Genomic DNA, 24,936 nt, shown 5'->3' with positions numbered 1-24,936 from the left:
CCTCAGCGGGAGCTGTAAGGCTCCTTTGTTTTTGTACAGAGCAAGGAACTGCGCTTGATACACCCTTTGTTGTGGTAGAAAGAAGGGGTAAACGATGCTAATGATGCTAGTAATGAATGTGAAATAGAACATATGCCACCTATTTATCTAAAAGGAAATTTAAAACCTAGGGAAAAGAAATCAACCCTACTGTAAGGACCATTCAGTAATTCAAGCGTTTTATTTTAAGGTGCTGTCCGAGGCCACTAGCTCTAGAAGTCCAGCCCTCAACAACCACTTCTAAAGACCACAACTCCCAGACTGACCGCGACCTCGGCGCATGCGGCCTGGTGACCTACGCCTACATTTCCCAGCGGCCCGAGCGGCTACGCTGACGCACGCGTGCGCCCTTGCGTCTCTCTCGCCGCCTCGGCTTTGACCTACAGCCACCCGGAGAAGATGGCTTCCTCTGCAGTGTCCGGGCTCTCCCGGCAGGTGAGAGAAGGGAGCTCCTGAAAACTAGCGAGAGGATCCCTTCTAAAGTGACACGTAGCAGAGCCCTAAGAGCCACAGAGCGAGACCACAGCTGGGGAAGCGTGGCCGCCATTCAGCGTTGTAGGGCCCTGCGAGTGGGAGCGACGCAAAGCGCTCGGGCGGCCCTACCTCCCTGGACGTCCGCGGGGCTGGCGGTGCAGGGGGACGCGTGCCTGACCTTGGCGTCTCCGAGCACAGCCTCGGGAGCAGCTAGTTTGAGGCGCACGGGAAAGGGGCGGGGGAAGGCTCTCCCCTGGACTCCGAGGAAAGGATACAGCCCACCCCCAAGTCATTGAACCTTGTCGTTGTGGTCAAACCTGCCAGGGGTCTCTAGTAATGCTAAGGAGTATTTATAAAACACATTTCACATTTTTATAAAGAAAATGAGACCGAAAAGTTTAAATGACTCGTCCTTGGCTGCTCAGCCAGGAAGGGGTAGGTAGAGCTGAGATTCGAACCCACACGGTCATACAGAAGATGGAGTTGGAAAGAAAATTCGTGGTCTTTATACCACATAGCAACACTCTGCTTTACACGTCATGACACCTTACAGCTTAGGTAAGTTTTTCATAAGTGAAAAGGTCTTTTAATCCCTACAACCACTTGTGTTATAGAACAGTTCAGAACTGGAATTATTTGAAGGTGAGCTGTGCCCTTGCAGATGCTTTTTAAGCAACGAGTTCCAACTCTGTTCCTTGATAGACTAGATGCCATTTCTCAGAACTAGGGTCAGTTCTCACATCAGACTGCTGCAGTACTAAGGGGATTAATCTTTCTTTTCCGATAGCATTTGGATTCTAAGAAGGTACATCTCTTGCAGATCATGACTGGAATCCTCTCACTTTTTATTAAAATCCTTCCTCACGGGTGGTAACAAAAGCCAGAAATTTGGGGTTTCTTGGAACATGTATTTCATCAGAACTTGTGTTTTCTCTCTCATACTGGTGTGCTAGCCTCAGCCTGTTCCTAGCAAACGAGGAAGTTGGTGGGAAAGCAGTTTCCCAGGCGGCTATGGATGATGCTTAGTGGTGAAATTTACTCCTTGGGAATAAAGAGCAGCTCGTGTAATCTCCGTGATGATACTAAGAAACTAATCACTTAAAATGTCTTATTGTTTTAAAGGTGCGATGCTTTAGTACATCTGTGGTCAGGCCATTTGCCAAGCTCGTGAGGGTATGTCAACTTTTGTTACCAATCGTAAAGTAAATGAAAGTGCGCGGTTAGGGCATGGACTTTTGTATAAGTACTACCTAAACCTTTCTGCGTGATTGGTAGGTCCCAAAATGTGATGTGTGCGTGGGGATAGGGAATGGAATAAGTTGAATGCCTGGTGTGCAACAGGCCCATGCTTAACCTTTGTGGGAATTTCTTAAAATCCCATAACAATGATGGGAAATAGCTGGTCTTTTGTTTGCAAAAGAGGAAACAGACTGGGAAAACTCGAGTCTGGTCTCAGGGCTGGACTGGAACTAGATCTTTCTTCAAACCTGAGCTCTTGCACTGCAACCATACAGAACTGCTAAGCATATGTAGTCATATATTGATGGCAGCGCGTAGGAAAAAGCCTACAGTTTTTTGTGAAAAATAATTCAAGCATCAGGCATTCAGTAAGCTGCTAAAGAGCTCCATTAAACTGAACATTGATAGGGAGACGCTATAGGGGAAATTTATAGTGTCACCATTGAATGTTTTCTTGGCTCTAACATGTGCAAAACTGTCTTCTATCAGTGTTTAAAATCTCCACTATGTGGAACTGATTAATTACTGAGTTCAAAGGAAGCATAAGCTCATTTCAGAATCCATGTAATAATTGATTTATAGTTACCGCTGGAAGGGACTCTAGGTACCATATTTCCCAAGCACCACATTTTAAGATGAAAAATCGGAAGCTCAAAAATTGGAAGATTAAGTGACCTAGCCGAGGAAACATCCCTGATTTGTTTGAGAATTGCCATTCAGGATAGCTTTCTGATTCCATATTTGGTATTTAAACTTGTGTGCTCTAAACAGTGTATTTTAATATACGTATTTAATCCTGCTATTGGCAGAATGATATCTGAAGTGATTTTCCTTTTCTCTTCCTCCCCCACCCCATCCTTTTTTTAAAGCCACCTGTTCAGGTATATGGTATCGAAGGTCGCTATGCCACTGCTCTTTATTCTGCTGCATCTAAACAGAATAAGCTGGAACAAGTAGAAAAGGAATTGTTGAGAGTAGCGGTAAGTAGCTCTTCTGTTTATTACTTACTAAGTTTCCATCACAGGTTTTTTCCTTATTTGGCCATGTTTCTCTAGTGAGGTATATCCTAAGTGAAAATGAACTACAAAAAGAAAAAAGAAAGAAAACCTGTTTTCTGTAATCATGTTGATAGGAATAGTACTGGGTATTGTTATTCTGAACCTATTGTATAATAGGTACAGGCAGATACGAACAAGGATATTATTAATATTAGGAACCAAGATTTGAGGCTAAGAAGAAATAGAGGTCACCTTTGAAAATCTATGCTTGTATTTCAGGCAGTTCTAAAATAGTCTTTAGAATGTATTATGACTTGCTTTGCTGGGAATTTTCTTTATGGAGCCTTTCCTCATTTTCAATTTTTTATTTTATCCCCAAGATGTGGGAGGGAAATAACCAAGCAGAGCACTCTGGGCAACAAAATCAGCAAAGGTGTATTGAGCTCCAGTACAGAACTGACAGATGGGGAAGCTACAAGGGACAGTTTATTTTTACACTTTGTTTTTTTAACCTGGAAAGAAGAGTGAATTAATTGAATTAACAGAAGTGTACCAGTGTAACTTGGGAAAATCTGTTGTAACTTTAACCGAATTTTCTAGTTAACATGTTTCTGTCCACTTTGTTGCTTCCCCTTCTCTTGCTTTATAGCTGCCACCTCCGACAATAAGCTCTGCATTAAAGGAGGAGAGGGAGGGGCGCCTGGGTGGCTCAGTCAGTTAAGCCTCCGACTTCAGCTCAGGTCATAATCTCAGGTTTCTGAGCTCGAAGGCACAGAGCCCGCCTCACATCCTCTCCCTCTCTCTCTGCCCCTCCTCCACTTGTTCTCTCCCTCTCTCTCAAATCAAATAAATAAACTTAAAAAAAAGGGGGGGGGGAGAGGGAGACACAGTCTAGCGTATACTCTCTCTAGAGAAAGTTTTGCACTTTTTTAGTTTTATGTTTTAAGAATTTCTTCTATTTTTAATCTTATTTCTGAAGTTTTTTTTTTATCATACTGTTCAGAAGAAAAAACCCTGATGAGGCTAGTCATATAGGATAATATTTATTCTGTTCATTTTTCATCTCAAGCTTTTTTTTTTTTTTTTTGGAATTTTTGTCCTAGCAGACAGTAATGTTCGTTCCATATTCCTTTCTCTGTCCAGTTAGCTCTACAGATGATGCTTACTGTCTGAGTTGGTGTGACCAACCCACAGAGTCAACAGCCTTACTGTTGGAGACACTTGGGAGAGGGGTACCAAGAGCAGACAGGATCACACACAGGCATTTTTGGAGGTGATAATTATTGCCTGCTACTTGTCATTTATGGCCATTTTGTTTATTTTTTTTTAAATTTTATTTTTTTAATGTTTATTTTTGAGAGAGAGAAAGGGACAGAACACAAGTGGGGGAAGGGCAGAGAGAGAGAGAGAATCTGAAGCAGGTTCCAGGCTCCGAGCTGTCAGCACAGAGCCCGACACAGGGCTTGAACCCACAAACCATGAGATCATGACCTGAGCCAAAGTCAGATGCTTAACCAACTGAGCCACCCAGGCGCCCCATATATGCCCATTTAAAACCGAACAGTGGTATTCACAATGGAGTGACCTAGATTGTGGGTGTTAAGAATGGGGTTTGACTATAACCTGGAAATCAGTTAAGATGTGGAGACGTAGAAAGGAGGCACTTACCTTAAGACTCTTTGTAAATGAAAATTAGCAATTTTTTGGCACTGAGAGGAAAGTGATGCTACACAGGTGCCACTAACTGCCCATCGGATGATACAACAGAGAAAGATGGGAAACACGAAAAACCGGATTACCCAAATGCCAGCTTTTAATTTGCGTAAGTCCTCGATTTTTATGGAAAATTGTTTCTATGGAGCCAGTCGAGTCGAAGTTTTAGCATTAGGTGGTGTATTACAGGTAGCCTGGATTAGAGCAGATTCTGGCCGAGAGCCTGGGAGAAGGTGCCAGCAGTGAGTGAAAGGCTGACAGGTATTTAACTGAAAGATGCCCAGACGGAAACAGCCATTGTTTTGTTAGAACCCTGGCCTGATACTAAGGGGAGCAAGGTGCCGGAAGCTACCCTGGGTCGCTGAGGACAGACATTTATGAATTAACAAAATGGAGACGTGTGGTCCCTCTCCTGGTAGCTGCACTCCCACTGTTCGTCCACTCTGCCTCCCAGGCTGATTGAGGCTGCTCTGGAAACACCAGAGTTCTCTCGCGGGGCTCTGTAAGAGGCAGCACAGAATCAGGATCACTCTGACACAGAGAGGCCCCCCTCCAGGGGAATAACAGGGAGACTTCCTTTGCTGTTAGAGCACCTTTTCAGCTGAGTATTACCCATAGTAAATACATTAACATATGCAGTTCGTTGAATCTCGGCTGCTTAGTTTTTCTGTAATCTCTCTTGAAAAGCAAAAATAAATTTAAGAAACTTCATAAAGTATCTTTAAATTTTTCCAAGAAGTACCATTATATCTTGTGTAAAACCAGGGTATGGTGTATTCTCAAAGGCAGAGAAAATTATTTGATTGTAAACTTTTCTTCATACATGCTTTGAGAGTGCTAATTTAATGAAATACATGACTCATAACAAAATATGTTGTGGCAGCGAGGATCGTTCATGCACTAAAGAGTTGAAGAAATTATTTTTTTGGTACTTTCAGCAACTCTTGAAGGAACCCAAAATGGCTGCTTCCATTATGAATCCCTATGTGAAGCGTTCCGTGAAAGTGAAAAGCCTAAACGACATGACAGCAAAAGAGAGGTTCTCTCCCCTCACATGCAACCTGATCAGTAAGTATTAGATCTTTTCTACTGAAAATCTTGCCGCTGGAAGTGTGATCCGTGGACCAGGAACGTCAGCATCACCTACCTGCCTTTTGGCCGTGATCTAAGGACTTAGCCAACCTAATAAATCAACCTACTGCATTTAACTAGCTCCCCAAGTGAATTGTTTGTGAGTTAAAGTTTGAAGAGCACTGTCTAAAGGATATGACCGTGTAACAAAGTAATTGCAGCCACTACTTTTCAAACCGTGGAGAAGACAGATAGGATTCATAGCAAGGAAACGGTGTGTAACCAGTGGCTGTATCTCTGTCCTCAAAGACATTTGCATTGTTTGGTACATTAGGCTTGCTTTTCAAGTCCCATGGCCAGCCCAGAATACATGTTCCAAAGAACATGTATTCATGGCATCATCTTTGAATATAGATAATATGTTAATTTGGGGATTTGTAGCCAAACATTGGAATCTAACCTGAAATATGAAAATCAGGTTGCAGGCCATGGTCAGGAAATCGGTTGGAGATCTGTAAGGCCTCCCCACACACCTGGCTGTTTTAAATGCTTGTCAGTGGTGGGTTTTTTTAAACACTGAATATATTTTTTAAATACCAAGCACCATCTTCTTCATTCACATTCTTAAAGGACATTGAATATAGCATTCTAAGGCCACAAATCTAAGTTTGCTTTTGAGGTGAATATAATACCTCGTGAATAACCTAGGGGTTTTTGTTTTGTTTTGTTTTGTTACAGTAGTATACTAACATACAAATATAATTTGTTGTCAGTTTGGCTTACATACAACACCCAGTGCTCATCCCAACAAGTGCCCTCCTCAATGCCCATCACCCACTTTCCCCTCTCCCCCACCCCCATCAACCTTCAGTTTGTTCTCGGTATTTAAGAGTCTCTTATGGTTTGCCTCCCTCCCTCTCTATTTGTAACTGTTTTTATTTTCCCCTTCTCTTCCCCCATGGTCTTCTGTTAAGTTTCTCAAGATCAGCATATGAGTGAAAACATACCTTTCTCTGACTGACTTATCTCACTCAGCATAATACCCTCCAGTTCCATCCATGTTGCTGCAAATGGCAGGATTTTATGCCTTCTTGTTGCCAAGTAGTATTTCATTGTATATATATACCGTATCTTCTTTATCCATTCATCAGTTGATGGACATTTAGGCTCTTTCCCTAATTGGCTATTGTTGAAAGTGCTGCTGTCAACATTGGGGTACGAGTGCCCCTAGGCATCAGCACTCCTGTATCCCTTGGGTAAATTCCTAGCAGTGCTATTGCTGGGTCATAGGGTAGGTCTATTTTTAATTTTTTTGAGGAACCTCCACACTGTTTTCCAGAGTGGCTGCACCAGTTTGCATTCCCACTAACAGTGCAAGAGGGTTCCCTTTTCCCCACATCCTCTCCAGCATCTATAGTCTCCTGATTTGTTCATTTTAGCCACTCTGACTGGCATGAGGTGGTATCTCAGTGTGGCTTTGACTTGTATTTCCCTGATGATGAGTGATGTTGAGCATCGTTTCATGTGTCTGTTGGCCATCCGGATGTCTTCTTTGGAAAAGTGTCTAATGAATAACCTGTTTTGAGTGATTTTGATGTTACTGAGACACCTTCACTTTCCCAGATTTGCTTGCTGAAAATGGTCGCTTGAACAACACCCCTGGAGTCGTTTCTGCCTTTTCGACCATGATGAGTGTCCACCGTGGAGAAGTTCCTTGCACAGTGACCACTGCATCCGTAAGTGACAGCTTGTTGCTGCTGTATTTGCTTTGACATCCGTGCATGACGTTTTGCATAATGAAAAGAAAAAAAACAGGCTAAAATCCAGAAATCGGGAAAGGTGATTGGTCACTTAGGAGGTTTGCTTCACTTCTTACACGAGCTGCCATGAACCTGCGCTTTGGAGGGGCCGGTGTGTGTCCCGTTAGTGCCTCCCTACCCGCTGACTGTTCGGAAGGACGAGACTGGACTCAAATGTGTTAGGAAGTAGTGGTTTATGTTCCCTCACAAGTTGGAGTTATTTCACAAATCCCTTGGTAAGTAGTCTCCTGAAACTGGACTGTCTAACCTTTGGTGGCAGCAAATGGGAAGGGTGGGAAGGGCAGGCCCTTGTGGAGTTGGTGACGTGGCTGTAATAATAGACCTATATGCCGAGTACTTCGTAATGTATTATTTAATGGCAGCGCTGTATGTGAGGTAGAATTATCCTTATTTTACAGATGAGTGAACCCAGGGAAATTAAGTCATTTGCCCAAAGTGACAAAATAGGGAATCAGGGTTTGAACATGGCCCTCTCTCTCACAAGAGCATGTACCTTAAGCTGCGCCACCTCCCCAGAATTCCTTTTGTTGATGTCCTAAGTACGTATTTTCTCCCTACTGTAGTTCAGACCGCATAGGAAATCAGCCTTGAGGGGCTTACTTCTCAGTAGAGGACGGCGGATTTGCTTGGAATACGCAGCACCTGACCTCATCTAGGTTAATGTTTCTGGTATTTCAAAGATACTCTCACTCTCCAAAAGAGCACGGCTTCAGAGAGACATTTTACCCCAGATCATGTATTTGCACGTTTGTAGTTCATAGTCGGTGCCATGAAAGTGCACAACTGACTGCGAATCCTTACAGCTCAGGCATCTGCCCGGGCCCACTGGGCCTGCCCCAGTTCTCGGTGACAGCAGGGCCCAGATGAGGCTTCACCAGGCAGGTCATACCATCCCCGTGGCTGAGCACTGGTATAAATTATGTCATTCAGTGAGTACAAGGACATGATTTTTTAATTTATTTTTTACTTTTAATTAAAAACCTTTTTTTTTTTAATGTTTATTTTTGAGAGAGAGACCGAGCGTGAGCAGGGGAGGGGCAGAGAGAGAGGAAGACACAGAATCCGAAGCAGCCTCCAGGCTCTGAGCTGTGAGCACAGAGCCCGATGCGGGACTCGAACCCACAAACCACGAGATCATGACCTGAGCCGAGGTCAAACGTTTAACTGACTGAGCCACCCAGGCGCCCCAAGGACATTATTTTTTAAAGGGTGCATATTTTTGTAAAAGTTTTTTAGAACCAACTGTTGCTAGTGCAGCAGTGTTTGATGTTGAAACTCCCGGGTAAATAAGTTTCCACTGTTCAAAAACAAAAATTATTCCTTGATTAGTGACTAAGGGCACAGTCTGTAGAAATAGACTGATTTCAAATATTGCAGCAACTGGGACCTTAACCACCCTGAACCTGTTCTCTCCTACGGGAAATGGGAATAAGAGCCGCTGGCCGCCCAGAGTTGTCCCGGTTAAAGGGGGTGGTGGGTGTGAAATGCCAGCACAGACCGGTGCCTGGCACCCGCTAAGCCTCTGAGCGGGAGGTGTGCACGTACTTCGGAGCTCTGTAACCTTGGAGGCCTGGCGAATGACGTCTTGATTAAACACCAGCAGACTTTCACACCAGCTCCCCCAAGAGGCGTTGTTAGATCTTTGCGAAGATGGAAAGCCTTATCTGCTAGCCTGTGGACCCTTAGGTGTGGGGGTAGAGAGGATTTGTGACAAGAGGCCGCTCCTCCAGCCTTTCTCACTCTCCCCTCACCAGGAGTAGGAGTTCAGGCAGAGAGAACACAGGCTGACGTAAGTGCTGGCTCTGTCAGAGTCAAGTGCAGAGCCGTGCGGCCAGGCGTTCCCCGTGAGGCTCGGAGTGCAGCGTGCTTCTAGAAGCTCCTGGGAACCAGAGGTCTTAGAGATGCTAGAACCGGGTCAGATTGCAGCTCTCCATCCAAGGACATAGTGGCCTCCTGCCATGCCCACAGGGCTGCACAGGAGAGGCCTGTGTCATCAGGCAGCATTAACTTCAGTATTGGGGGGGGGGGTCCTCCTCAGTCGTGTCTAAGTCGTACCGCTGATACCAGGGAGCAGAGACGGGGAGGGAGTGGCATTTATGGGCATCAGTGACCCGCCCAGTGAGCTCGCCGAGGTGTTCTTGTGGGACGGGACATTGGCATGTTCCCGGCACACCAGCGGTGTGAGTAACTTGCGGTGCAGCTCCTGGAACGGCCCAGAGACCACACAGGAATTCACAAGGCCTGTCGTGCTGATGTGTGCCAGGGGTATTTTCTTCCTGAGCTTTTACGTGGAAAGTTCTGTTCTGCTTTATCTACTTAATTAAAGGATGGTTTTGTCCTTTTTTTAGCCTTTAGATGAACCCACTCTTGCTGAATTAAAAACAGTCCTGAAGAGCTTCCTAAGTAAAGGCCAAGTATTGAAATTGGAGGTTAAGGTAGGTTTTTAATTATGTATGGTGTGTTTCCTCAGGTTCTTTGACACTGTTGAGTGGCTGTAGAAACTGAAAAATTAAATCTCCCCAAATACTAAATTGTTTCTAATAGAAATTTTATGTTCTCAATTTAAATGATTATGGATTCCATTCACAATCTGACTTCTTTTTTCTAGACATAATAACATCTTAGATTTGTACAGCATGTAGACTTTTCAAAGCACTTTTTCATCTTTCCATTCGATCAATGAAATATCACTGCTTTTCCACACTTCCAACCTATTTTCTTTCCTAGATTGATCCGTCCATCATGGGTGGAATGATTGTCCGTATTGGAGAGAAATATGCTGATATGTCTGCGAAAACCAAGATTCAGAAGCTGAGCAGGGCCATGCGGGAGATTTTCTGAAAGTGTTGATTTTCTGTCCATGAAAATCCCTAAACTTGTAGCAACAATAAAATGCTTCCTGAACAGAACATATACTGTTTACTGTCTTTTTTGAAGTGGAAATACAGAGAACCTTATTTTCTTTCTTTCAGAATCCGCCCAGCTAAAAGGTTAAAAGCCCTGTTGATTGGAGATTTTAGTTTGCGTAGATTACTCTTAGGAATTTATGGAAGTTTGTGTCATTAGGAAGAACTGTTAACATTTATTGAGGCCTTTATTGCAGGCACCATTAAGTCCTTAATGTGTCTTACCTCACGACCTTGGCCTCTGGGCTCAGAGCCTGGGGAGGGGCTGACCCTGCGGGCGGAGTTGATGCCAGCAACCAGGCCAGTTACCGCCCCGGAGTTTTAGTTGTCGGTGCCCATGTCCAGTCACAGATCCTGAAAGCGGGCCTCGCAGCCCCCAGGACCTGTGCTGGTCAAGACATTGGCGGCTGCCCCTCGCCGTCCTGCTTCGTGCTTCTTAACAGCTTCCGCGGCACGTGGACCCACGCCTGTTGCTGTGCCCCGAGGTCCAGCGTCAGCCAGGTGAGTGCGTGTGTTTAAGGTACTGCAGACAGGGCCAGCTTGTGCCATCTGACCATTCTAACAAGTTCTTAAGTCCTGTGCATCTTGTTTTAAACCCAAAGTGACCCGTCTTAACAGCCCTGCCCTTCATCTTCTAGTAAATATAAGGGCAGTGACGCTCTATATAAAGGCTCTCAGATAGATTCTGGCTAAAAAGCAGTCTTCATTCTGGAATCTACTAGAAGAATGCCATTAATCTAACAAGGATTCGTTCCCTCCCTCCCACTGCGGGCAGAGGTCTGGATCAGAGCTGCGCACTCAGCAGAGGGCAGCAGGGTAGCTGTCCCGACCCCTGTGAATGTCCTCACAACCGAGGACTGGCCAGGAGCTTCGGCCCGGATAGGAAGTGGGGACGCTCTCCCCGCCGCAGGCAGCTGTGCCGGCGGTGGCCGCACCGCTCGCTGAAGGCACCGCTCTGGCCGGACTGCCCGTTGGTCCTGCTGATTCTCCCAAGACCTTTCCGGCCAACCAGCAGACGGGCAGCGGAGTCCCGTTCCCACAGGCTGGGCCCAGACAAAAGGCAGTTCTGCTCTGATAATCAGCTGATCTGAAAGGGTGGCCTGAAGGCATTTCTCCGAGACTCCCGCTCTGTGTGTGGCCACTGCACTTCGGGTTGTGAAGTACATCCCGACGGACTGGAACCTTGGGAGTACCCGGCACAGGCCAGGCACACACATACGCCCACACCACCAGAAAGTTCCGTAAGTAAGGGGACGTGACGCCATCTACAGGGAAGTTCGTGATGTCGACTCCGGCTGCTCTGCACCCTGGGACGGTAGACTGGCGGCTAGGAATGTGCCCTGGAGCCCCCCAGGGGGTGTGGGTGCGAGCCTGCTCTGCTGCTTCCCACGGGTGGGGCGCCCCGGCTCCTCCACACCTGGCTTTCGTCCCCTGTAGACGGAAGCGATCATGCTCACTTCCAGAGGGGCCGCAACAGGGAAGCAAGAGCACGAGCCAGTGCGGGGAGCGGAGGCGGAAGGGTGGCAGTAAACATTGATTACTGGCTCCGTGGCCTGCCACTTTCCTGGGTCGTGTGACCCCAAGGATTGCTGAAACGCAGCACCCACCTGACACATTATGGTCACGTGGCAAAGTCCCTCCGGTACTGCCTGCAGAAATCTGTCCTCAGGGTTTGTCCAGCACTCCCGGTCCCTGATAGGCCATTAGGATGACTCCTGCTCCTTTGGTCCTCCAGGAAGGCCTCCCCTAGTAAAATACGCTGATCCTGACATACCCCCCTCCCAAATAGGATGCTGCTTTTGAGGCCACTTCGTGCGTCTTGACGCTTTACAACAACTCTGTGATACAGGTGGAGCAGAGATACCGCCTGAGGAGAGAGATTGAGGGGCCCTAGCGTTTGCTCAGTGTCACGTGCTCGGCCGGCTGTTGGATCACGTCCCTGAGCCCTGTCTGCCTTCATCCTAGCTTGCCTCGTGCCTACAGCCAGCCCGACACCGCACCAGACGGCATCCCACACGCGTGAATCACGCGTAAAACCACAAGCTTCTAAGACACCGGACGACTGATGGACAAAATATCTTTGGGAGAGGGGTACCCGGGGGGGGTCGCTCAGTTAAGCGTCCAACTCTTGATTTGGGCTCAGGTCGTGATCTCATGGTTCATAAGATCAAGCTCCATGTCAGGCTGTGTGCTGACAGCACGGAGCCTGCTTGGGACTCTGTCCCTCTCCCACTCACGCTCTTTCTCTCTCTCAAACTAAGTAAACACACTTAAAAAAAAGTCAAGTTGTGGATAAGTATATAGCTGATTTAAAAGAAAGCAATTAACAAAAGTGAAACGTTTTCTATAAATTATGTAATTGAACATTGCCTTGTACAAGGGAAGTGCTTGGTGTGTATTAGCTATTAATGTAAGAACATCTAACACACACACAGACACACACATGCACACAGAGCAAGAAAATACAGGAATAATGAGCATCAAAATGTTAACATTTATTTTTGTGTGGAAGAATATCTCCACTAATTGATTTTATTTCCTTTGTATTTTTCTGAGCTTGCTGAATTTTCTGCATTAACAAATATTACTTCTATAACTAGGAAAAAACAATAAATATTCTAGAATAAAATATTTCCTACTAAATTTGGTTCAAGAGGTACCTACTCAACATGCTTTATATCAGCAATTCCTTCCACTCTCTGAGCTGTGCAACAGGACCGTATCGATCGCAGAGACAATGAGTTGTAGTTTGGAAAAGCACTATTTTCTTGGTTTATAATGATTTTAATTTTTGAAACTTCAAATAATAACCAAGAAAAGCACAGGGTTTTTATGTTTACCAAAAATGGGACCTACTGATTTAAAAATAGGGCAAAGACATGCTATTTTATTGTGAAAATGTTTTTTAAGGTCCTATAACAATTCAACTGGAGTTCAAGCCAACCCAAGAACTTTAATGTCTATTTAGTTTTGCGGGGGGGGGGGGGGGGGAGGGGCAGAGAGAGGAAGACACAGAATCCAAAGCAGGCTCCGGGCTCTGAGCTGTGTGCACGGAGTCTGATACAGGACTTGAACTCACAAACCACAAAATCATGACCTGAGCTGAAGTGAGATGCTTATCCGGGTCACCCAGGCCCCACGACCTCAGAACTTTAACACTGGTTCACATTCAGAGAAATCAGTGATGAAATAGGAATTTTGCCTTAAAACCAGATCAGAAGAAAATGCCATAAATCATCCCCTAAAATTCAGGTAACAGTAAAATTCAGTGTTGGGTCTGCCAAGGGCGCCCAGGGTTACGACTCAGGGTTGTGAACACGCAGCGTTGTCTGCGTCGGAAACTTCGCGGAAAGCCAGAGCGATCCTCGGAATGTCCTGGTAAGACAAGCTGAGCTGTGTGCTCACCCCTCAGCACCCCTGGCATTTCTGCTGCCACCGCTCAGAACTGCTCAAGTTCTCGGAAGGAGTCGGTACCGGGAGATGCATTTCTACCTGGAACCACCATTTGTGCGCAGAAAGCGTGGGAAGGGTGGTGGGTTTGGTCCGCTTAGTTGTCCTTCCCCAACTCCAGCCTTCCCCGTGGGAGAAGGAAGCACACAGGAAGGGGAGCCATTGGCCGGGCTGTTTCCTGCCTGCTCAGAAGGGAGGTGGGGCAGAAAGAACCCGAAACAATCCACCGGAACAGGGTTGGCTTTCTCGTTTTATTCATGAACCATGTGAATTGAAACCGTACAGGTCAAAATGAACAAAGAGCTGTTTTGAAGAGATTGTTCTTTTTAGGGTCAAGATACACAGGAATAGCCATCTGTACTGGTGTCGCTACTGGGTTAAGAAAAACAAAATCAGTTACCATAATCTGAATCAGTAAAATGTAACGTTTCATACATAATAAGGTGCCAAAAGGAACACTCGACCAGGAGAACTAACCTCAGCTTCTTTTAAACAAACAAAAAAAGCAACCTAATGTCTTGGCCCTGCTTCATCAAACCTTGGACGAATACATAATTCTACAATTTATAATAGAGTCTAATAATGTTTAGAGCTCCATTGACATTACATATCAGACAATATAGTCTCCCTTTTATGGAAAATTAACCAGTACCATTATTTGGCAACAGAAGTATATTACAGTCAACAGGACATCCATGGCGGGGGTGAGGGGTGGCTGAGTCTCACCCCCGGGGAAGGGTTGTGAGGGAAGCAACATGCCACCAGCAATGGGACCCATTTGTCACGAGGGACACGTGTCAGACTGATACATTCTTTTCCAAACAGGTAAAGGCTAGCTGGAGTGGCCTGCAGGCACCGCTGGGTAGGACCCCCAGGCTCTGGCTTTTCCTGTCCCCAAAGTTTTCTGAACAACTACGGCCCGAGGAGCAGTTGACTGGCTCATTCCCACTCAGCCCCGTTGCTACCCCAGCCAAGAGGGCACGGCGCTAAGAAAGGTCAACACCTATGCTGGGCGGATGGACCAGAGCTGGTCCAGTTCTGACGAGCTGGCCTGAGATGCCCAGCCCCCTGCCCCCAGGTTGAGCTTGAACAAGGAGATCTCTGAACGGCCCCATCTTTGGGAAGAAAGTCAGTTACATCCACCAGGACAGCTCCTCAAGGTGATTTGCGGATTCCTCGTATGCCTCAACAGATTCCAGGAAGCTCCCAGAAATCACAGCTTCCCACCCTGGAAGTCCAGGAATCACTTGGACTCCAATGTTCACCGATCTCAGGCTTATCAAAAAGGAACTTCCACTGCTGGTTAGCGGCAAGAAGCACGTAGCTAACCGTTGAAGGAAATGTTGAAAACCCGGCGCTCACACTCCCCACGAGTCCCTGCAAGCCATCGGCCCTACACTCTCCACGGCAGTGACCCCCATGCAGTGCCCTGTCTTACCAGGAACTATTTGCTTTGTGGCATCACTCCCAGTCTGTTGGGGGAAGCTGGCCCCCCAGCTTGTCACCTCCTGAAATGACTTCCAACTGTATCTCTCAGGGGTTTAGACATCGAGTTTCACGGGCTTTTGTGTTGTATCTTCTCCTCGGTGGCCTGCAGGGACGTTTCTGGTGGCAAGTCTGTGCCCTAGAAGCATCTTGGGCTTCTGCCTCTTTTCTGGGAAGGGGAAGATGAGGAAGACATCTTGCCCCTGGGATCTCCATTAGGGACACCGGCATCTCAGAAGACTGCTCTGCCCTGCCTGTTTTGTGTGCCCAGAAACTCCAAATTTCACTCTTCAACCCACCCAGCTATGCAACAGGCAAAGGTGGCGAAGACACCCGGGGAAATTTCATTGAAAAGGCAAACATCAAAGGGATGTGCCCAATCTACCCAGGAAGAGAACTGCAAAGGGTGACCTGGAAGTCAGGGTGGGGGTCAGGGGAGGGAGGGGGGTAGGGAGTCCTTCCCATGTTCTGAACTCTCTAGAAGGATGTTTGGTTCAGGCCTGAATTCCTGATCAATCTGCCAGAACTCATGGAAGCCTCTGTGGCACATGGATCTGATGGGAAACAGGCTCTCAGTACTCTCCTCCTTCCTGACACAACCACCTTCCAGAATGTTACCTGTTCAAGTCAGTTTCTAATGAAACAGAAGGTCCCACCCGAGGTCATGGCTACAGGATATGTTTCATTTCTTCATACCACCCATTTCATTTAAACTAATCATATTCTCTGCCCCCAAAATGACTTCTTTGAATTTCTAACATATGCAACTCAGATTTTCTTTTTAATATAAGAAATTTAGTTGGGCTGAACCCAAGTAATCTGATTAAGTATTTTCTACTCCTGGAATAGGTTTTTAATTTTTTTTCTATACTTTTATGCACTTAAATTAGATTCCTAAAATACTCTCATTATACATACAGAAAAATAATCTCTCAATGACGAATCACATTTTACAATAACAAGTTAAATATTTTGACTACAGAATCTATGTTAGTTTATGCAACATTTACCAGCATAGCCTCTTACATACCATATATACAGTTAGTCATGGACATTCCCATAAACACACAGCAGAGATTTCATGACAAACCTTTCAAAGAGCATAACTTTTTCACTTTATGGATTGGAATTCTGCATTTTTCTTAGCTGGAAACTGTATCAAACGCAGAAAACCAGATGCCAAGAGCTGATTATCATACACAGGACATTTTTTGTTGTAGATTTCTCATCTATATACATGTATTTACACATATGTTGACCACCTATAGACGTGAGGGTACAAAGCTAATGTAGCTAAGGCAATACAACATGAATTATATGATTGCCAACTTCTCAATCTACGCAGGGCTACGGAAGGTAGAAGGAAGGGGGCCAGGAGGGTATAGACTTCAGCTAGCTGGGTTTCAGCAGACAACATCTAAAGCTGGATTCACAGTTCAAAGACACTTGGGCTATTGGCAATGCATGTTTTCGATGCATGTGTAAAAATAAATATTACCAAAGATCTTGCCAGAATATCTACTTTCTGACACAGTGACTATTTAGCAGATGACATCTTAAGGATGTTGATTGGTAAAATGCGCATCAAAACGTTCATTTATGAAAATTAACGCGAACACAATGTTAATTACTCTGGAATTAACTTTCAGTAGTTTGGAAGGTTGCATTACGTGTAGCAACAAAGCTATAATTCGCTACTTCATTCAAAGTGACGCAGTCATACCCACACAAGATGAATGCGCAACGTCTGTGCAACTTTCGGTCAATATTTTTACTTAGCAAGCTTCGGGATTCCGGGCAGAATCGGGAAACAGAAAGGACTATTGCTCTGTGTGTGTAGGAATGAGACCGATTTGCCAAGAGGGAGCAGAACTGCAAATGTTGTGGAGCGTCCAGCCCAGCGCAAGAAAAGGAACAAGAAGTTGCTTTGTGAACAAGAAGTTGCCTGACGGAGCCGTGGACCTCTAAAACTTGAGGCTACTCACACACGGGGCTCTTTGCTCTCTCCTGAGCTCACCCTCCTCCATAGCCATCGGTGGGATCCTACAGGGAGAGCTGAGCTGGGTAGGCCCCACGTCCCAGAGGCAGGTGCCCCCAGACGCCTGGAGACTCCTCAGCTCTCTCTCCAGGGAGTGGCCGTGGACCAAGCCGCGTGCAGACCCCGGGGAAGGGGCACGCGCACCTCCCCCAGCCTCCTTGCTTCTCCTGTTCCTCTGGATGGTCCTCTGAAGGCAGAGGCTCAAAAGGCCTCCCTGTCCTACCGGGAAAGGGCAGAATAGCCCCCCGCGGCTGACTAAAGATCAAAGGGAACGGTCTTATTTCAAATTAGTGGGTTAAAGGCTCGAGGGCCTGGGCGCCTGGGGCACTCCCTGGACGGAGAGCTAAGAGAAGAGCAGATGACTCCCTCTCTGGCCGTGGGGCACACCTGTCACCGAGGGGTTTGGGTCTTGTACCCTCTGATTAGTCTGGACCGTTTGTGCTGCTATGAAATAAGAGCAGACGCTTTGAAAAGTATTTTCAGCTCAGCTCTCCCCGCCTCCACCTGCCAGGGAGACTTTACGAAGTGAGAAGACAGAAGGTGAAGCCCCACCTGCCTCAAGAACCAAGCGACAACACAGCGTGTCCGGGGCCAGCTTCGCGAGCGCGTGACCCGCACAGTCACACGGGAGCACGTGCTTGGTTCAATCCTCTGCCGCCACCACCTCAACCTTCTGAGTGATTTTCAACAAGGGGCCCCGATCTTCATTTTGTAGCGGCTCCTGAGCGCGACCACGGTGGGGTCAGGCCAGCCCGCTCCTCTGTTCAATCCACTTGGCTTCGTTTCCCTGGGCGCACACGCAAACACACACACACACCACACACGCATCACGTGCACACCGCACGCAGGCACGGCGCACGTATCACACACGCCACACACACTGTCAGGCTCACACGCATCCTCTCACACACATACACCACACGCGTTCACACACTATATACACTCATACTCGCACACACACACGCTACACATTTACACACCCCAGACCCCACACACAGCCGCCCCACGCTCTCTCACAACACCATACATGCAACCGCGGGGGCCGCAGGAGGTGGAACCAGCGCCCCCGGAGCCGCCCGCGGACCGCAGGTTTCCAACGGGAGATCGCCCCCTGGCGGCCACGGCGGGTAGGAAGGCAGCCGCTGATTCCTCGACCACACCGCAAACCCCTCTCTCTGGTTCCTGAATCCCCCTCTGCGCTAGGCCCCCGCTCTTTTCAGACGGAGACGCGGGAGGAAATAAGAGATTTGAGTATAAGAGGAGAAACACAGAGGAACAGAGTTTTAGAAACCCAGCCGCGCAGGAATGTTATTCTTTTAAATGACAAAAGCACAAAACCGGTGTTGTAGAAGAAAGGTCTCTATTCCTACCACTGCACAAAAAGAAACCCTGGTGACTGCTTAATTCTCAGGAAATATCAGAGAAACGCTCAATGGTTTTCAAGACTGACCAAATGAGCCCACTTCTGAACGCAGTTTTACCTGGTGGGCTTTGAATACTAAAATAGTCGCACTATTCAGATGATATTAACAATACAGGCGGCTATAGAAAGTAGAACAGAATCCACTTAAAAACAATTCACACGGGGGCGCTTGGGTGGCTCAGTTGGTTTAAGCATCCGACTCTTGATTTCAGCTCAGGTCGTGATCTCACGGTTGGTGGGTTCAAGCCCCCCTCCTCCCCCCCCCCACATCTGGCTCTGTGCTGACAGCACAGAGCCTGCTTGGGATTCTCTGTCTCCCTCTCTCTCTGCTCCTCTCCCACGCCCTGTCTCTGTCTCTCTCTGTCTCTCTCTCAAAAATAAACATTAAAAAAAAAAATTCACACAAACCCTGACATACAGTAGGGGCAAATCTACCCTGAAATACCACAACCACATACAGTGTCCAAAAACTTACTCTATTACGTATGTGTTATCTGGTTCTCCGAGGCCAGAGCAATGCGGGTTTCTCTTAATGGAGGAACTGATCTGCCTGTCACTGATATAATTATTTAGAGGTGGAGATGAGCTTTTACAAGCATTGGGTGGTATTTAAATAACTCAAAGTCAGATCTACAATTAGGCCATGAAAGCCACAGAGACAGGCCTTTCCTCTGTATCTCCCAGTCCCTAAGACAGTGGTCTAGTGCAGGGTGGGGACTCCCAGAATGAACAACACACTATTAGCCTTCCTGACTGAGTTACTAAGAGATCACAGCCCAGAGATAAGACTCCAACGTGTTGGCATCTGGGTTTTCATGCTCCCAAGATAGAGAGAGCTGTTAGATGTTTCTACCCTTCACGTGGAGTAAGATTTCCATGCTTATCAGGAATAGATTCTGGCTCCTACGGATATCAGGTGATGTACCTCAGTTGAGCGTGATGACCTACAAACACATCCTGGATCTGATACAGCGTGGGGTGAGGAAATGGGAGTTCTAGAATTTTCCTTCCCTTTAGCTCAAATAAACGGCTGTTTTCCAAGCATGATAGACATGCCAACTTGATTTGCACCATACTAAGCGGCCCCCACAGAACACAGCTCAGGGCACTGCCAGGAGAGTCTTGGCTGCTGACCTGGGCTATTCCCAGCAGAAAGGGGAAGGCCTGCAGGCATTTCGACACCTCAGGGCACAAACAGAAGGAGGTGTTACTTTCGCCGAATGCCTCATAGGGCAGCTCAGACCACAGCATCGGAGGCTTCACCTTGTCACCGGTTTCTGGTGCTACCCATTATGCTTTTCACCTGGTAGGAACTCGGCCTCCTATACCAGAAAGCAAAGGAGAAACAGCCAGGACCGACTGTTTCCCTCAACCTCACCTTCTGGCACCAGAGGCTCTGTATGTGTAGAGCAAGTCCATCTGGAGTAAGCAGACCCTTTGCTAACCTCATGTTCACCTCGAGTCTGAAAAGACCCCACCACCTCTGAAGTCTGCCAGTGTCCGTTTCAAAGTGCTCGTGACTGCTGTAAAGCTCATCTCCAACCTCAAAGGAGAAGGCAGTCAGAATAAAAGGAAAGGAAAGAGGAGGAAAGGAAAGGAGAGGAGAGGAGAGGAAAGGAAAGGAAAGGGAAGGAAAAAGGGAAGGGAAGGGAAGGGAAGGAAAAAGGGAAGGAAAAGGGGAAGGGAAGGAAAGGAAAGGGAAGGAAAAAGGGAAGGGAAAGAAAGGGAAGGGAAGGGAAGGGAAGGGAAGGGAAGGAAAGGAAAGGAAAGGAAAGGAAAGGAAAGGAAAGGAAAGGAAAGGAAAGGAAAAGATAGGAAAGGGAAGGGAAGGAAAGGGAAGGGAGCACATGAAATACAATTAAAACCCACTAGCTGTTTCCAACAGAAAGTTTTAACATTGTTACACACAAATACAAATTTTCTTCTGACAAATCAAAAAGTCCAACCAACCAGAAAAGGCTATTTGGAGTAGAGATGGAGAAGTCTTTTTCTCCTCATACAAAGTATTGGCAAACTCTAAATTATACTCCTAAATCTCCACCTTTCTAATAAAACCAGAAGCACTCATCCATTTCCCCTCGTTCTCCAACCCCACCGGATTCGAGAATGCTCCCACTCTGCATGGTCAGTGGCTTATGATTGCACCAGCCAGCTCCTGAAGGGACAGCTCACCTGCCTGGTCTTGGACAGCAGACCTCCAATCATCCTTCCCTGGTGGCTCTAGCATCTAACCCCCTGACTTCATTCCCACCCCGGAAGTCACAGGGGTGGGGGGGGGTGGGTACCAGGTCACCAAGATGCAAGTGATCAATTTACCCACTTTCTGATGGGATTTTCTTTTTTCAGTTAAATTCAGTACTATTCAACCACATGAAATCGGTTACCTTCACATACGTAGGTCATGCTCAAGCTCTTCAAAAAAGCAAAGAAGAAAAAAAAAGTCCCCTTTAACATTAATGTTCTTTGGAGCGCCGTTCTCTTTCCTGCCGTCAGAGGACAGAGACATGTCATCCAAGCAGTCAAACAAGGAAATCTGGCTCCATTTTCTCAAGCATCCCTGGTGACCCTAGCCTAGGAGAGTCCCCCTTTCGGGTCAGGCAAGCCCAGGATGTGAATGAACACCCTCCAGGCTCTCCTGGTGACAGCAGACCTGTTTCCAGGAGATGATCCTGTCAGCCTGCCTGCCAGGGAAGACAGTACCAGCCAGAGAAACCCTGCCCAGAGGGATTAGGATACGGATTGTCCATTCAGGAGAGCTAGTCTACATAAAACCCCAGTCCAAGGGCTCCCGTTCTCGGCACACAGCCTGAGAGCAGAAAAGCCCCTTGCTGGGCTAGAGGAAGTCAGTGTGGCTCAGAGTAGATGGGAAACTTACAAGGGCATGTGGAGGGCTGGGATCAGAATGCCAGGCTATAGTGGCCTACAGAAACCCTGCATTTAGAAGCAAAGCGCTAGGAAACGGATTGCTTATTGGAAAGAGACATTTCTTCTCTATGAAATTTAGCCCAGGCAGCCAAAAAGCCAGAAAACGGCAGCAAAAACAGGCTCAGAGCTGGTCACCAGTGATTACTCTTGTCATGAAACATCATAGGACCTCCAAGCCAAAGAGAATTTTCCAACCGAGCTGGCAACCAGGGCCCAATGACATTGTAAAGTCATTGTAAAGAGAGGTCAAAGAGATACCATGCACCGTCCACGTTTCTCTATCTCCTCCCCCACCCCAACATGACTCCTGAGTCACAGCTGGATCTCAGGGCCAGACTACGTCATCCACAAGTAGGATCGGTCACAGTATGAATTACACCAGTGAGTGCAAGGACGCCAATCCAGAATTGCTGTCCTGGAGGAGGCAGCTCAGGGATGCTCAACGTAGTCACTTGGGAGAAAGACTCACATACTGCTCTTTTGTGCCACATTAACTCCGATGATGGGACGCTGCGAGTGGGTGATGCCGTGAGTGGGTGACCGCCAGGCCTAAAAGGGCTACTAAGATTCTTGTCATTGTTCACACTACATCCTACCTGGATAAACAGTGATGACCAGCCCTGAAGCACAAAGAAAGCCAATGAAGAAAAGGGAGAACAGAAGGAAAGGGATTGGAATGGTGACCCAATACTACCCCGCTGACACATTGCATACGTTTTTTTTCTACCATAGAACACGTCCTTCACGAATACACTGAACAAACTGTATTGGGTATAGAAATAGGAAAGCATAAGTTGTATGTCTATTTATAGATTTAATTCCACACAGTTTCTTAACAACGTCAAAAAAATATAAACCTAAGGTATTTTCACTATATCTTCTTCTGGGAAGTGGTAAACAAATGCATGCCTGAAGTTCACCTTGGTCTGTAACAGTGTTCAGTTGAAAGTTTCTAACTAAAGGGTGTGTCTGTTTTAAAAAATACTCATGTCTGTTTGTTCGCGATACAAAATTCTACACTATCTTCAATAAATAAATAATAAAGTGTTTCTTAAAAGTATGAAATGTAAACTTTGTCGCCCTTTCTAACACACACATTTTAAAAATTGCTTGAAATATGACAGAGCTCTTATGGGAAATTATGACACTATGCATTCAGTTCCCAGCAAAGTGGAGACTCGGCCACTATGTTAATGCTACCACTTACAAAGCACTTCTACAACCCTAGTTAAATTAAGACCTACAATCGAAGAGAACGCTGTCTAACACAGGAAAGCTGGACTCCAGTACCAAGAGAACATGCAAAGAACATGTCATGACCACAACAAACTGGGATTAGGAGAACATTAACATGCGAACAAAATACGGCCCACACTTTTCATTAGCAAATCGAGTTATTATCTAGTTAACCAGCCTATCTCCTGGCTATTAAGGGGGGAAAAAAAAATCAAAGAACTCAAACCAAACAGCTTGGCACATGGTCATACGTTCCTGACTCTGGCAACAAGCACATGGGTTTCCATTACTGAGAGGTTGGTTGCATATGGAAGAATATGGGAACGAGTCTTGGGTCTTCCTCCCCAGATTTGTGAGGCGTGTATGCTCCTAGGGCCTTCCCCCCAGCATGTAATGGAGTTCCTTTACATCTTTCCATCCCACTTCCGGATCGTGACTTTTCTTTTTCACGTCTTGGGGACGTTTCTTTCTTGGGAACACACCAAAGACAGCTGCTAGAATTTCCCATGACAATCAGGATCCGGCACATTCAAGCAAAAGCAGGCTCAGAGCTGGTCACCAGCGATTACTCTTGTCATGAAACATCACAGGACCTCCAAACCAAAGAGAATTTTCCAACCGGGCTGGCAACCAGGGCCCAATGACATTGTAAAGTAGCCTTTCAGGTGACCTGTGGTGATCTAATCCAACAAAGTATAACTTTGTAGATAACAAGCTTCCTTAACCATCTTCCAAGCATGCTGGAAATCAAAACTGGGTCACCTGAAGGTAGCTAGTGATAGTTTTCATTGACATCTATCAATAAAAGACCTGGAGGGCACTGGAAGGGCTCTAACAATGCACCTGCTAGAATCTTCCATGGACCAGCTCTTCAAAGAGCTAGCCCACTGTCTGATTTGGAGACCACCTCCCCGACTGATCATATCCAGGGCAGCATTTCAAATAAGGTCCCGGTGGGGGAATAAGATTCTGAAGCAATGGCAAGACCTTCATAGTTACTTCTAAAACACACGAAGGACTAGGCATCATGGGCCCAGGGGCCTATGTGGGGACTGGTGGAAGGTTACATGAGTTCTCCAAAAATACAGACATTGCATTTATAAATCTATTTTACAGTGACCAGACCCAAGCCTCGGGCCCAGGGATGGGCCAGACTCCCAACCAAATCTAGCTGGGGGCTATGGGATTTCAAAGACCCTAGAAGCCATGATGAGGCCTGCAGTGAGGACGAAGGAAGACAGTTCTGCTTCATAAAATGGGAACTTGTTTGGGGGCGGGGGAAGGATTGTCAAGAATTATTCCTAAAAGTTTTGAGGGGCCTGTCTTCACTGTCCCGTTGCCCTGTGGCTAAACATCCAACGGTGGTCTTAGAAAAGCAACCCCATGTCCAGATCGCACCTGCTGCCTTGGGCTGGAGGAAGTCTACCAGCACACCAGGGCCTGCTCCCTATGGCTCATCAAACAGCTGCAGGTCTAAGCGGACCACAATCTCCCCTGTGGGGACTTCATGTAGCAGGAGACACTTTGTAACTGGGCCTTTGGAACCCTGGTCCTTCTTGATGTCGGCCACACGGATCTCTGTCCGACCCAAAAAATCTGAAAGGAGAAAGAACACCCTGCTCAGAGAGAGAATTCCTTAACTTCAAGGCATGTATTTGGCACACTGGGAATTTTTCAGTGACTTGTTATACCCTCCCTTCTTCCAAAAGGGAATTAGGTCAGTTTATAGGAATCCATGAGCCACAATGACAGAGCATAAGTTTTAAATGGAGGGAAAGAAAAAAAAAAAAAAAGGACACCAGGGTGGGGACGAAGGTGAGTCTAGAAGGAAGTAAAAACATAGACGATGACAGTCCCCACACCTGGGGACCTCCAAAGGCCTAGAAGCGTCCCGGGAGGCAATGCAACATTGGATGCCATATCAGCTGCACAAAGATTGAAAAGTAATATCTCCCAGGGTTTGTCACAAGAGGACACTTCGTGATGTCACATCCTTTTCAGAAAAAGCAAAGATGGTGAGCTAGGGCTGGTCCTTAAAATGCCCCTTGCATGTGCCAGAGAGCAAATGCAAGGTGTGGGAGAGGAGGCCACACACAGCCTGGGGCTGCATGCTTTCAAC

At 46.6% G+C, this 24,936-nt stretch overlaps 2 protein-coding genes across 2 annotated transcripts in view; one reads left to right on the top strand and one right to left on the bottom strand.

Annotated features, from left to right (window-relative positions):
* Positions 1-385: 385 nt before the first annotated feature.
* On the top strand, positions 386-10,265 carry ATP5PO (ATP synthase peripheral stalk subunit OSCP). Its single transcript, XM_030329828.1, has 7 exons — positions 386-474; positions 1,636-1,686; positions 2,622-2,732; positions 5,402-5,531; positions 7,158-7,270; positions 9,703-9,789; positions 10,082-10,265. Exons 1-7 carry the CDS (start codon positions 439-441, stop codon positions 10,193-10,195), a joined length of 642 nt encoding a protein of 213 aa, XP_030185688.1. The 5' UTR covers positions 386-438; the 3' UTR covers positions 10,196-10,265.
* Positions 10,266-20,481: 10,216 nt separating this feature from the next.
* ITSN1 (intersectin 1) overlaps positions 20,482-24,936 on the bottom strand; it is a 223,966-nt gene continuing 219,511 nt past the window's right edge. Inside the window, exon 40 of the mRNA XM_030328381.2 lies at positions 20,482-24,413. Within this exon, the coding sequence (XP_030184241.1) occupies positions 24,265-24,413 (149 nt within the window). The 3' untranslated portion in view covers positions 20,482-24,264. The remainder of the gene's footprint in view (positions 24,414-24,936) is intronic.

This window comes from Lynx canadensis, chromosome C2, assembly GCF_007474595.2.
Source record: "Lynx canadensis isolate LIC74 chromosome C2, mLynCan4.pri.v2, whole genome shotgun sequence".
NCBI classification, from domain to species: domain Eukaryota; kingdom Metazoa; phylum Chordata; class Mammalia; order Carnivora; family Felidae; genus Lynx; species Lynx canadensis.
This window is presented reverse-complemented; position numbering and strand designations above follow the sequence as displayed.